The sequence below is a fragment of the Leucopleurus acutus genome (genome assembly GCF_964270905.1).
Source record: "Leucopleurus acutus genome assembly, chromosome: X".
Classification (NCBI taxonomy): Eukaryota; Metazoa; Chordata; class Mammalia; order Artiodactyla; family Delphinidae; genus Leucopleurus; species Leucopleurus acutus.
In genome coordinates this window covers 36,336,550-36,350,764 of record NC_139148.1, presented here as the reverse complement: position 1 = coordinate 36,350,764, position 14,215 = coordinate 36,336,550, and the positions used below count along the sequence as shown (strand labels likewise).

The 14,215-nt window shown below is 37.2% G+C and overlaps 1 protein-coding gene across 9 annotated transcripts in view; it reads left to right on the top strand.

The window, feature by feature from the left end:
• The window catches only part of CASK (calcium/calmodulin dependent serine protein kinase), a 389,761-nt gene that overhangs the window by 347,486 nt on the left and 28,060 nt on the right, over nucleotides 1-14,215 (top strand). For 4 of the 9 annotated variants that reach the window (XM_082865256.1, XM_082865252.1, XM_082865255.1 and 1 more), the window contains exons 16-19: nucleotides 714-799; nucleotides 2,098-2,166; nucleotides 6,470-6,505; nucleotides 8,153-8,349. In XM_082865256.1, coding sequence (XP_082721382.1) covers nucleotides 714-799; nucleotides 2,098-2,166; nucleotides 6,470-6,505; nucleotides 8,153-8,349 — 388 coding nt within the window. Of the gene's footprint in view, nucleotides 1-713; nucleotides 800-2,097; nucleotides 2,167-5,002; nucleotides 5,072-6,469; nucleotides 6,506-8,152; nucleotides 8,350-14,215 lie in introns of all 9 variants that reach the window. The other 5 variants (XM_082865254.1, XM_082865253.1, XM_082865258.1 and 2 more) reach the window with 3 other exon arrangements.

The window sequence follows — 14,215 nt, the reverse complement described above, 5'->3', positions numbered from 1 at the left end:
ATAAGAAAGCAAAATTTTACATAACACTATTTAAGCATTGGTTCTCGGTCACTTTTTCTAGTTGAAGTATTACAGGACCCTGAAATGCCTACCACGTTATTATTAAAAGTTTGCAGTATGTCTAATATAAACTTGTTGTTACACAGATATTATATTACAATTCTTTGAAAATCAACAGCCTTTGTATCATATTTGGTAGATAATAATGATAATAACAGCAAATACTTAAATGGTACTGACTGTGTGCCAAGAACAGTTCTAAGCCCTCTACATGTATTAAACTCTTTTAATCCTCCTAACAATCCTATGAGATAGATACTGTTTTCATCTCCATTTTACAAATGTGAAAACCAAGACATGGAAAGTTTCAGTAAGTTACCCAAGATCTTAAAGCTAGTATAAGTGATGAAGCAGAGGTATGAACCCAGACAGGCTGCATCTAGAAGTTGTAGTTTTAAACCACTATATACACACTGCCTCTCTCAGAAAAATAAGCAGATTTCTACAGCCATCTTTCAAAACTGTGTCTTCCATAAGTTATGTGTATCTGTTTTGGTGAGTTTACCATGTGAGCCTAACTTGTACCTGGTTCTGAAATATTGGCCTTCAGTATTTAGCTTAATTTTTTAAAATTACTTATGTTGCTGCCTTTGGATTTTATTATTATAAAAGTATATATCATTTCATGTTTATAATTTTGTGTAATTTCTTAGGTACACTTCATGTCGGAGATGAAATTCGAGAGATCAATGGCATCAGTGTGGCTAACCAAACAGTGGAACAGCTGCAAAAAATGCTTGTGAGTAAATGAAAGTCTCTTTTTCTAAGATTGACTTTCAGTTCATTAACTTATTTATTAATGCACAAATAAAGGATATTCTTTTATAATCAGAGTATCTCTGGTACCATCATTTGTGTGGACTTGAACTTATACAACATTCATAAAAACTGAGAGCTAGGAAAATGTTCACATGCAGCAGAGCTTAGAAACATTTTGCCCATCTTTAGCAGTGTGGGCTTGAACATTCTCCTTTCAATCCTTTGTCTCCTATTTCTTATTGAACAGATGTTTAAAGAAAACCTTTGCAGTTGTGCATGCTTGTGAACTAGTTTCTCACTGACCTCAACTCTGCTGACATCAGCAGTGTCAGAAGCCTCTTTCCTGTGTAGCTGAGTCATAGCCAGCTGTATTGGATTTCTCTACAGCACAGGGGAAAGGAAAGTCATAGTAGACCAGGCCATTTTTTACCATGCATATTCAAAATCTGTGTTCAAATTAGGCTTTGGATTGGGGCGGGGTAGGGAGTGCGGAGTGACAGGCCCTGGTGAGCAGAGGGAGATGTTTCGGACCTCTTGTCCTGGACCTTCTTCCCACCACAATGTAGCAGCCTGCCATGTTACTTATATCTATTGAAGGTGAAATAAGCACCACAGACTCACTACAGTCAAAACTAATGCCAAAATTATGAAATAAAGGGCAGATTTTTTTTTTTTTTTTTTTTTTTGCTGTACGTGGGCCTCTCACTGTTGTGGCCTCTCCCGTTGCGGAGCACAGGCTCCAGACACGCAGGCCCAGCTGCCATGGCTCACGGGCCCAGCTGCTCCGCAGCATGTGGGATCCCCCCGGACCGGGGCACGAACCCGTGTCCCCTGCATCAGCAGGCGGACTCTCAACCACTGCGCCACCAGGGAAGCCCTAAAGAGCAGATTTTTATGGAGTACACCATCATAATGTAGCCTACCAAATATAATTCTTATGTAATTACTTGTTCTTTTGTACAGTTCAACTTACATTCACTCTTGAAAGGCATGTCACTTAGAGTTGTATTCGTGTCTATGAAAAGGTAACCATCAGAGGTTTGTTATACCTTTGCTGTAAGACCAGGACAGTCAGCCTTGACTTTGCAGGGCTTTTCCCAGGAATAACCTCCACTGTTAGTGTGAGCAGTTCCTGCTTTTATAACTAGGTTTCATTGTAGGCCCATGCACTCTCAGCTGACTTGCATTAAATACGCCCCCACCTTTTCAGTGGTTTCTTGCGCGTTTTTGTGTGCAACATTTGTTTGTTAAAAGAGCTCTCCTTTTTTTTTCCTCCAGCGGGAAATGCGGGGGAGTATCACCTTCAAGATCGTGCCAAGTTACCGCACTCAGTCGTCGTCCTGTGAGGTAATAGCTCTAACGAAACACCCCGTCTCCTCTGGGTTCTTAACTAACTGTCTGCTGATGGCTGAATGTTTTGGCTTTCTGGGAAATTGTTTCTGCCTGTGCTGTTGATCACTGCACACCAATTTTACAACAAAGATAACGGAACAGAGTAGGTCCCATCCACCTACTCAGCCCTGCTTCCATGGAGATGTCCTCAGCACTTTAACTTTCTACAGGCTGGAATCAAAACAAAATACATATAGAGAAGCTCCAAATAATGACAAAGACTTAATAAAGAACAAATAGAGTCTCTGGGGGAAAAAAAGATCATAACTGCAATAATATTTCCAGGAAGTACATTCACTTCCCTTGTTAAGAAATCACATAGATACTTCTTCTTTCCAAGGATCTGAGAAGTGGTCTATTTCTGTTAAGATAGAGTAGTTCAGATAATGGTGACAGGTCTCTAGATGGATGTTAAGTCTATGAGAAATTGATAACTGATGTTATTAGAGGAATATAGGCTTTTGCAACCTTCTGTGAAATTGTTTAAATTGGAATGTTATCTGATTCGTAAACAAGTTTTCTAGAGTAATACAAACCCAAAGTTCCTTTCTTACAATAGGCTTATCCTTTAGAAATTGTAGCTTTCCCAACCTATATTATTCAGTTTGCTATTGGTTAGTGAAATTCAAAAATCTATTCTTTTTATATTTGGAAATATGAGCCGGCCTAAATGGTGTCATCCTTTGGTCATTGCGCATTCAGTTTGAACATTTTTTTCTGAAGCTTGTTCTTTCTTGTGCATCTTCCAAGTATGTGTACATCAATATGAAGTACACATTTCCTCCAGTTAATATTTAAGACTGGCAGACAACTTATTTCATCTAGAAGATTGAATTTGTACTTAGGAGAAATTGATGGAGAAATTATAATGTTTCTTCCAGTCTCTAGTAGTGATGTAAATTTCACAAGAAAAATCAGAGGCTTCATGTTTTTTTGTAAACCTATTGAAGATATGTATAAGAATTTGTAGTTCTGTCAAGTATAGTTTTAGTGAGCCATGACAATTGGGGTTTCTGTTATATCAGGTCTTGAGCTCCTCTCGGTGGCTTTTTATGGAACTTCAATTAGTACTATATTTCAAGACAAAATATAGAACTACTTCTGCTCCAGGATTTATAGTTTTGAAATTTGTTACCTAGTACACAAACCTTACTGGAAAAGAGAGACTGTCACATGCATTTTTTAATTTTTTTTTTTTTTGCAGTACGCGGGCCTCTCACTGTTGTGGCCTCTCCCGTTGTGGAGCACAGGCTCCAGACGCGCAGGCTCGGCGGCCATGGCTCACGGGCCCAGCCGCTCAGCGGCATGTGGGATCCTCCCGGCTCGGGGCACGAACCCGTGTCCCCTGCATCGGCAGGCGGACTCCCAACCACTGCGCCACCAGGGAAGCCCCACATGCATTTTTATGTAAAGCATTTTGATAGTCTAAAAATCACAGGTGGTCCTCATACCATTTCTCATCTTGGAAGAAATTTAGTAAATACGATTGATTTTTGTCTTTTTGGCTCACTAACCAGAAAATAGTGTTAGTTATTAAAAATTTTCTCTTGTGTTTTTGAGTGGTTGAACTAGTTTTGGGGTGGGACCAGAATTACACATATAAATGCTATGCTCTCGAGTAAGAAGAGCCCTCTCTTACCTTCTTTACCTCTGAAGAATAGGAAAAATGTACTCCCCTCCTAGCCCTACCCCCAATCTGTCTGACTCTCCTGTGCTCTGCCAGAATTCAAGCCTGTGGTTGGACTCTTCCCAGTTACAGCAGTACTTCCCAAAGAAAAGCTCTCTGGCCACCAGCATCCCCCTGGCCGTTGGTAAAAGAGGGGACCCCTGCCCCACACCCTAGCCCTACTGACATGAGTCTCTGGGGGTGGCGCCTAGACATCATTCTGCTCACTAACATCTGACAATACTCATCTAAGGGATCCCATTATTTAAAGGCTAACAAGTTCCGGAGGTTTTCTTTAAGTCTTCTAGAAAAAGCAAATGTCTTTTGAGCAGACATGCACATTTCAAAGGTTTCAAAGAACTCTACTAAACCAAAAATTTTTGAATACTTATTTTCATCCCCTCCTTTTTCTAACATTAAAGTTTATTTGGACAATAAGGGAGTGGAGCCTGGAAAGGATTTTGAGCATGTCACATAGTATAGTGGTTGTGGCTGCTGGGATCTTTGCCAGAATCTTTAGAGGCTCAAGATTATTGTTTTAATTAATCTGCTAAAATAATCTAAAAGAATAAAGGTTTCTTCTCTGGTGTATATCTTTTACCCTTATTAGTAATATCTATCCTAGAAAGATTCTAAGGTGATTACAACATGAGAAGTCTTTGAGATTCACTTCACTTCAAATTGCATCACTCAGTAATTTTTGATACCAAGGTACCTAAGGATTACTAAATACTTTTCAAACCTAATTTTCAATAAAAATTAGGCAGTTGGGATCTTCAGCACAATAATTTTATAGTAATATTTGTCATTTTACAGTACTTGATAGGATTTTAATATCAAGTCACCCTTCAGGGTCTTATTTAAAGAAAGCAAAGGTTATAGAATGTTAGAGACAGGAAAGAAATGGTTAATGAATGACATGGTCATCACTTACAATATGTGAATCTTCAAACTGTAAAATTTTTTTCCATACTTCTGTGAAATCATGCAAGTAAGTCAGTATGGCACCTTTATAGCTAAAACCTCAAAGGAAATGGTTGTCAGACTGTGGTTGTAACTGTTGATGTGAATATCTCTGTTTCTGTGCTGGTGTTCTGTGTTAATGAACCTTGTGTCTTATTTCAGAGAGATTCCCCCTCCACTTCCAGACAGTCCCCAGCTAATGGTCATAGCAGCACTAACAATTCTGTTTCGGTAAGAACTCTAGCTCCACACAGCAAAGTGTGACAATTTTGTTGGTGCCACCTGCCATGAGTGTTCTAGTTACATGTGTTCAGTGGAAATATTGTCTTCTGCCGATATACAAGGCTACTACAGCTACAATGCAGTTTACTCCTGGAAAATCTTTTTCAACATTTTCTTCTCATTAAAAATGCCTTTCATTAGTTAAATTTGAAGAAATGTAGTTCAAGACTGCTTTGGTCATTCTCAAAATATTTCTCTGTCACCCATCTACTATTTATGACTTTGCTCAAAGTTATGCAAAGGATGTAAATGGAAGTTTCTTGAAATTTCTCAACTTTTTTTTAAATTTGAGAAAGATAAAGAAATGTAAGGATTTTGCAGAGTAGGCATTTGGGTATTCTCGGGCTTTGTAGTTGTCTATTCTGAGTGATATCAGCAACATGTTTTAGTTTCCGCTATCTAAGTTTACGAATTGGTGTGCCCTCTGTTATTGTGGTACGTGCACATACTTTTGTGAACTATAAGCCTTGCCTGGATATAAACAGCAAAAGGAACTGGCTTCAAACTGCACTTAAGCCACGCTATTATCACATCTTTAACACAAAGTACTTTATATTTTGACTTGAACTTGGAATTTTACTTTTTTTTTTTCAGAACTATCCATTTTGGAAAGTAAAAGGAATTGTTTTTAATTTAAACAAATGGGAGCACTTAATACGTGCAGGTGTGCAATATTTGGGGTAACAAAATCTCTAAGTTGCTGATATTGCTGTTAAAAATATTGAGAGTTCTAATAATACAGCAGTATCACTTTTTTCCTGACTATTAACTTGCCCTTTAAAAATATATCAACATTTTTATCAGATAAATTTTTAAATAATTTAGAGATCACCTCAAATGGAATGATATAAGAGAAATTGTGGAAGAAAATTTCCTAAGACTTTTATTTGCAGCTTCAAAACAGGCTACCAAAGGAATTCATTTATAACATTTAATAACTTTAAGATGGTGAAAATCCGTACAACCATTGAAGTTTTCGAAATCTAAATGGTTGCAGTGACTAAGTTGAAAAGGGCAACAGCTCTTTTGAGTTTTGGGGGGTTTTTTAAATAGGCTATTTCACTTGCAGTGGCTTTTGTGTTGAAGATGCTGAGTTGTTTCTTAAGAACACATTTTCTCTCTGCTTAAACTTACCTGCTTTCTTCAGCTTGCTGCTAAATGGCCTGGGTTTGATTTTTTTTTTTTTTGATAACTCAACATTTCTGAGAAATGGAATAATGTATATTATCTCTTTACAACTTAAATCTAGCTCATTTTTTAACCATATTGTAACAGAACACACAAATTACCTTGTACTCTTTGAAAAGTAAATGAAAATTTTTCTCCTGGGTTGGCTTTATTCTACAGGACTTGCCATCAACTACCCAACCAAAAGGACGACAGGTGAATAGATACCCTCTATAGAAACTTCTCTAAACTGAGCTGCTAATAGCCAATCCTTTATTAACCCTTTTCATCCCATAATGTCTGCATTTTGGACCATAACATTTGAGCATTGAGAGCTTGTACCATTTCATTTTAACACATTACACATGACTAATTCTCTATAAAGATTTTTTTCCTAACATCTTTGTAGCTGTGATGGTTATTGTAATTTCAACCTGATCATTTTGTGTTGATGGTTGAGAATTCAGCCTTTGGGGATCTTATGGGCCTGCCTCTGGGGTGGAAAAAAATTTTTAAAGGTTACAAAATTCTTAGAATTCTAAGAATAACTACAACGTACATGCCAGTGAACATTTTTAAGCAATAATTATCTGAAGTTTGAAGGCTTTTTCATAATTTGTATCTGCATGTGTATTTCTAAAAGCCATATACAATGAAAAAAAAAAGAACAGAAAATTCCTGGCTTTACAGCCTAATCAAACATGAAAAGTTAAGTGCTGCCTAACACAAGCAAGTAACTTTCAATTTGCTGGCACTTTGAGTATGAATTTTAGGTGCAAATGCAGAGACTTGTTAATTTTATAGGCTGGATTTCTGAAAAGAAACTTAAACAGAATAATCACACAATAGTTCCAAAGCCTTCAGGTTGGTTTTACAGTGACTTAAACATTAATATTCAAATTTAATTTCAAAAGATAGAATTTTTATGGTACTTTTTGTGAAATGTGCTATTAAAAAATATCAAATTGTGAGTTAAGATTTGCATAAACTAGCACCTAATAGAACTCACCCATAAGTGATGCAACATTCAATATCTAGCACCTTATTTTAAATCATTTAGAAATCCAGTGATTCATAAAATGGTACCATATAACCCCTTGTATGCTAATCTGTTTCCTTTTATAATATTTACTAGTTATATTCACATATCATAAAACTCAGAGCCTTAAACCATGCATATCTTGAAGCTCTGTGCAGATTTCAAGTGTTACACTGGCAAAGCCAGGATTCAAACTCATTTTTCTTCTCTAAAAAGAGTAAAATACAAAGTCTAAATCCTGTTTAAAAAATAAAACTATTTTTAAATGCTTTAAAAAATTGTTTGAATTACATTTAAGCTTATCAGCAGTGTGTAGACACACTGCCAGTTGTCATGTAAGCATTTTACAGCAAGATACCAACACGGAGTTCTTGCTAGTTTTGTATCATGTACTGCTTTAGGGTTAAAACCTGTCCTGAATGCTTGTGGTCATGGTTTAAAGGCTGCCATGTGATCATGACAACTTATGCATAATAGCAACTAAATATATTCAGATTTTAAAATGGTAAGCATACTTCTCTATAATTTTAAGCCTATCCTATTATAGTAAAAGCAGAAATTAAGTCTATTTTTACTAAGGAAGTATCTTAAGTGTTCCCTCCAAATAAAAAGAGCAAAGACTTGAACCTGTACACACCAAAAGTAGTACATTGTTTCTAGTGGTAGCTGTTTTTTGTGTTGTATTTCCATGCATCATATTTGCTTTCACCATCTAATGTCCTGTTTGTATTGTAGTAAGTGTTGGTATGTGGTTATTAAGTTAGGGCTGACTGTTTTCTTTCACATCACCATGGCATTTTTTCTTACAAACTCCTGTTTTATAGATCTATGTAAGAGCACAATTTGAATATGATCCAGCCAAGGATGACCTCATCCCCTGCAAAGAAGCTGGCATTCGATTCAGAGTTGGTGACATTATCCAGATTATCAGTAAGGATGATCACAACTGGTGGCAGGGTAAACTGGAAAACTCCAAAAATGGAACTGCGGGTCTCATTCCTTCTCCAGAACTTCAGGAATGGTACGTTTTTGTTGTTTTCTTTTAGTTTCCAATAAAAATGAAGCCTGGCCATCCATTTTTCAACTTTATATTTTATTCTTTTATAGGGTAAAACCTGTTTAATATATTCCTTGCTCTATTAGCCAAACACAGTTCAAATTAGTCATCCAAGAATTCTAAATTGTCAGCACCAAGTAAGCTCCTGCTTATAGAGTCAGGTCTTTGTTTCACACATGAGGAGAGGAAGGTCTGTAGAGAGGCTGAGCGACTAGCCTCAGGTCATGGTCACATCGTGGTCTCTTAGCAGAGCCCTCTATTCCTATATGCTGTTTCCATCCTTTTAGAATTGCATTTTTTTAAATGTACCCACTCCTTGCCCCTCCACATGCTCTCACCACCCCCATGCCACTCCACCACCAGCGAAAAACTCAAATGCCAGGATTCACGGTCATTCCAGGTATTTAAAGAGAAAATGTTTCACTCTTAGAAGGGTAAGACAGTCAGAAGCTTCGTTCTTTACCTTTCCAGGTCTTTTTTTTAAAATAAATTTATTCATTTATTTATTTTTGGCTGCATTGGGTCTTCGTTGCTGCGTGCAGGCTTTCTCTAGTTGCTGCGAGCAGGGGCTACTCTTTGTTGCAGTGTGCGGGCTTCTCATTGCTGTGGCTTCTCTTGTTGCAGAGCACGGGCTCTAGGTGCGCGGGCTTCAGTAGTTGTGGCACGTGGGCTCAGTAGTTGTGGCTTGCGGGCTCTAGAGCACAGGCTCGGTAGTTGTGGCGCACGGGCCCAGTTGCTCCGAGTCATGTGGGATCTTCCCGGACCAGGGTTCGAACCCGTGTCCCCTGCATTGGCAGGCGGATTCATAACCACTGCACCACCAGGGAAGTCCCCCTTGCCAGGTCTTTAAAAATGTGTGTCTGTTAGACAGTTTAGGCTTTGAACGCAGGTTAAAGTCAAACAGTTTTTAGACATGTTTTTAACTGACAGGAGTCACGGATTACTGTGTATTTTGGTAAAATCTATTTCTGTTACTAATGTTACAATTTGCTGTTTTTTGAAAAATGTCAATAGTTTTACCTTTGTCAGTACTTTGGCAATATATATCAGAAACCTAGTGCAAAAAAGATAACTTCATGTCCAAAATACTTGAACCTAGCTGAAAGAACCTAGCTGAAAGAGACCAAAGGCATAGAGTTCATAGACACATACAACTTTTCATCCTTTTTTTTCACTAATTAAAGGGATTTCTCAGCTAATCTCTTTTGCTTGATCAGTTCTTTCAGCTATACTCTTAAATTTAGAATGTCAGAGCTGGTAAGAACTTCAGATGCCATCATTTTACACAAGGAAACATAGGCCTAGTTAGAGGAAGTAGCAGCCTTCCATCTGATGCTGTCTTTCAAGTCTCATCTTCAGAAAACAGTTTAAGCATTAGTGAGAGGAAAGTGATTTCTAAGTCATTTTGATGGTGATGTTACTATGTTATCACTGATATTTATGTTTTACAAAATGTGTTCTTGAATGTTGCCATATATTAATGAGCATTTGTTGAAAATAATTATGTAGACTCCAGACCTCTTCTCCCTAGTCAGCTCATTTGTATAAATCATGTCTCACCAGTACCTAGAACTCTGAGTCCTCTGGAGGAAGCCTGAGAAATGGCAGGGGGAAAGCAGATTTGCTTCCTGTTTCCTGTAATGGTAGACTAGGTTATTTGGATCAATCCTCCCACTGGAAAAGAAAAATGAAAAGTGCTACAGAAAATATGTTTTTGAAAATGACCTTAAAAGTACTGAGTAGCTGAAAAGGTATTGGGGAACTCAGTGACCAATTTTTATATGAAAGCCATTAATCAGAGCAGTAAAAATTAGAGTACCAAATTGGTCCATTTTGCCAAGAGGGCATTTCTATTACTAAAAACTTCCCTGCCAGAGGACCAAGGTTAAGACCTAATAAGGCCTATACAAGTAGGAGAATCTTTTAGGAGACTCATCCCGCATTGTCAGGATCTGCAAAAGGCTATACCCCCAGGTTAAGAGCAAACAGATAAGCATCCCCTCACTGCCCTTCCACACCAGGGGACTGTAGAGAAGGCTGCCTTGTCGGTGAGCAGAGCGAAAGAAAAGCAAAGTTCCCCTGAAAAAATTGTGGCCACTGGTCCACCTTGAATGGATTTGCACCCAGGTACACATAGCCCGGGACAGCCAGGGAAACTCCAGCTATGTGCTTGATGTGAGGTTTCCCCTTTACTAATAGTTCCAAATATCTGTTATAAACAAATGAAACTCTCTGAAGGAGCACACTTTTATCCTAGGCCTCATCCTAGAGCTCCTCCTGACCCCCCACGTAAACTTTCTTGAGGGCAGTTACCAGCAAGTCAGAATAAGCAGGCGCACATGGAAACCAGTGAGACCTGACAGAAATGAAAGACGCCAGGAACAAACTCAAACCTACTTCATATATTGGAATTAGGAGACAAAGGTTTTTAAACAACTGTGCTTATTAGCAAGCTTTTAAAAATCAGTAAAAGCTTAAAAAATATCTTCAGAGAAGAGGGGGAAAAAATTTAATGGCATAGCAGATTTGAAAAAGAACCAAAATGAATTTCCAAGGACAAAAAATGCACTAACAAAAACTCAGTGGCCACATGCCTATTAGAATGGCTAAAATTTTTTAAAGTTTTCATCAGCAGGTAAATGGATAAACAAATGATGGCATATGCATACAATAGGATGCTCTTAAGCAATAAAAAGAAATGAACTATTGATAACACACAACAATATGGGTGAAACTCAAAATCATTAGGCTGGGTTTCCAGGCAAAAAAGAGAACATACTGTATAATTCCATTATATAAAATTCCAGAAAATGCAAAACTAATCTACAGTGACAGTGGTTTCCTGGGGATCTGGAGGAGGGAGGGGGGATTACAGAGGGGCATAAGAAAATTCCTGGGGTGATGAAAATGTTTGTTATCTTGATTGTAGTGATGGTTTCATGGGATGTATTAATGTTTCAAAACTGATGAAATGTTACACTTTATATGTTATGTTCAGTTTATTGCAGAAAAACGGAACTCAATAAAGTTACAGTGACCATAGAGGGAGACAGGGATTCTAACTAGGATGAAGAGGAAGAGGCCCACTGGGCAGTATGTTCCTTGAGACCACAGTAGGACTCTGGAGGTATAGGAAGGCATTCCCAACTGAGGGGGAAAAGCAGAGTCCCTTGTTGGAAAAGTGAATTGGTCTCTAGAATGTCGATGGACGTGTAATACTAATGAGAAAGATTTGAAACAATACTATCAGCCAGACCCAGAAGCTTTGTTCAGATGTGTTGCTACCAAGTCATATTTTTCACATCCTGTAGATGAGAAATCAATTTTTTTGGACCCAAATACCTTACCTTATTTATCCTTGCTAAATCTCATCTTGCTTGACAAGGCCCATCAGTCTAATCCTCTGATACGATTTAAGTCCCTGAATCTGTCATCCCTTCCCTTGCCTACTAGATCCTCATCCAAGTCAGCAATAAAATGTTAAACATGTGTTTGAAATTTCCTTCCAGGTTGACCTAAATTCTAACACAGTTTCCTTGCACATACTGAGCTAAAAGAAATAACATTCACTTCCTGAGTGCCTAGTAAAAATCAGTATCATTCCTCTGTCATTACACCACATATGGCCACACCACAAATTTTTACTGGGAACTTCTTTTTCTTAAAGTTTTTAAGCTGAAAAACATTTATTATAAGATACTCTGTACACTATAACGTAAGCTTCATGAGGTCAGGATTTCATCTCTTTTAACCTGTCAAAAATTCCTCAGTTCTGTTTATGTTTCCAAAGATCCTGTGCCTCACAGAAGCTGTAGTTATGACTGACAGCACATATTGGCTTGAACTGGAAGAATTCCCAAAGCAAAGGTTTCATCAGCCTCCTCTCTATGCCACTTAGGTAATTAATATATGGAGATTGACTTTGTTGCTGTTACTGAGAGTTCACAGTATTTCCCAATAAATGTCTTTCTCCTAACCAAAAATAAAGAAATAAATATAAATAAAGCCCTCAAAGAGCAAGAGAGAGAAAGAGACATGGAGGAAAGACTCTTTAAGAAAGTAGAAGAGAACACTTCCCAACTCATTTCATGATGCCAGCATTACCCTAATACCAAAGGTCCATAAAGGCAAAAGAAAACTACAGACCCATATCCCTCATGAGCACAGATGTAAAAATCCTCAGCAAAATATTAGCAAATTGAATCTAACAATATATAAAAAGGATATACATCTTGACCCAGTGGAGTTTGTACTGGGAATGAACAGCTGGTTCAACATTGGAAAACCAATCAACCTGATTCACCATATTAACAGACTAAAGAAGAAAAATCCACATGGTCATAGCCATAGGTGCGGATTTTAAAATTCAACATCCATTCATGATTAAAACTCTCACAAACTGTGAATTGAAGGGAACTTCCTTAAACTTGATTGAGAGTATCTACAATAAACCTACAGCAAACATTATTGGAAGGGAAAAAAAATGTAACAGGTGATATGATTCTGTGTAGAAATTCAAAGGAATCTATAGATAAACAATTAGAATTAATGAGAGTTTAGCAAGATGGCTGATGTAAAATCAGTGTACAAAAATCAATATTTCTATTTACAGTAAAAAACGGAAAATAATTTTTAAATACCCTACATAACACCACCTGCAACACCATAATACTATAAAGTACTCTTGCAAAAAAAATAGAACTTAAGTTTGATTAGGCCTCTAGATCTAATTAGCTATTTGCAGGAAATGCAAAAGACAAAGAGACTTACTGAAGACACCACAGGGGTGAGATCAGAAACTATAGGACAAACAACCAGTTTCTGCAACAAATAATTTGCAAGAAGAAAAGGGAGAGAGGGAAGGAGGGGGAACCTATAGGTTTAAAGGGAATTTAAGAATATTTAAGGAAGAAATGATACAAACTCGGATTTTTTTCAAAGTAATCTTAGGGTGGGTAGGTTGTAAATAAAACAAAATAAGCCATGAGTTAATAAATGTTGAAGCTGGGTTGTAGATATTTGGGGTTCATTACACTATTCTCTACTCTTGTATATGTTTGAATTTTTCAATATTACAAATTTTTTAACTACCATTTATAAGTTTTTTAATCAACAACCTAGGAACAAACCTAATAAAGTTGTTCAAGACATTTAGAGGATAAATTATAAAACTTACTGAGACATTAAAGAAGACCTAAATAAATGGAAAGACATACTGTATTCAGGGACTAGAAGACTCAATATTGTAAATATTGTAAAGATGTCTATTCCTCCCAGATTGATTCATAGATTCAATTCAATCCCAACCGTTTTGAAATTGACAAGCTAATTTTAAAGTTTTCAAGGAAATGCACAGAATCAGGAATAGTCAAGATGCTCTTCTAGAAGCATAAGGAGGGAGGCCTTGCCCCACTGATGCCAAGATTTATTATAAAGCTGTAGTAATTAAGACAATAAGGTATGGGCTTAGAGATGCTCAAATAGACCAATTGAAGAGAACCCCTGAACACTCTCATACATAAATAGTCACTAGTGAGGAATGAATAGACTTTTCCATAAGTTGTGCTGGGGCAATTGGTTATCTATTAGGGAAAAAATGAGAGAAATTGGACCCCTAACTTCACACCACATACAAAAATCAGTTCCAGTGTATTAAAAACCAAAACATGAAAGACAAAACTATAAACCCTTGAGAAGATAATATTGGAGAATATCTTTAGGGACAAGGAAGGATTTCCTAAAAAAGATATCAAAAATATTTCCCATAAAAGAAGACATTGCTAGATTTGATTAAATTAAAACTAATAAGTTACATTCATCAAATACCATG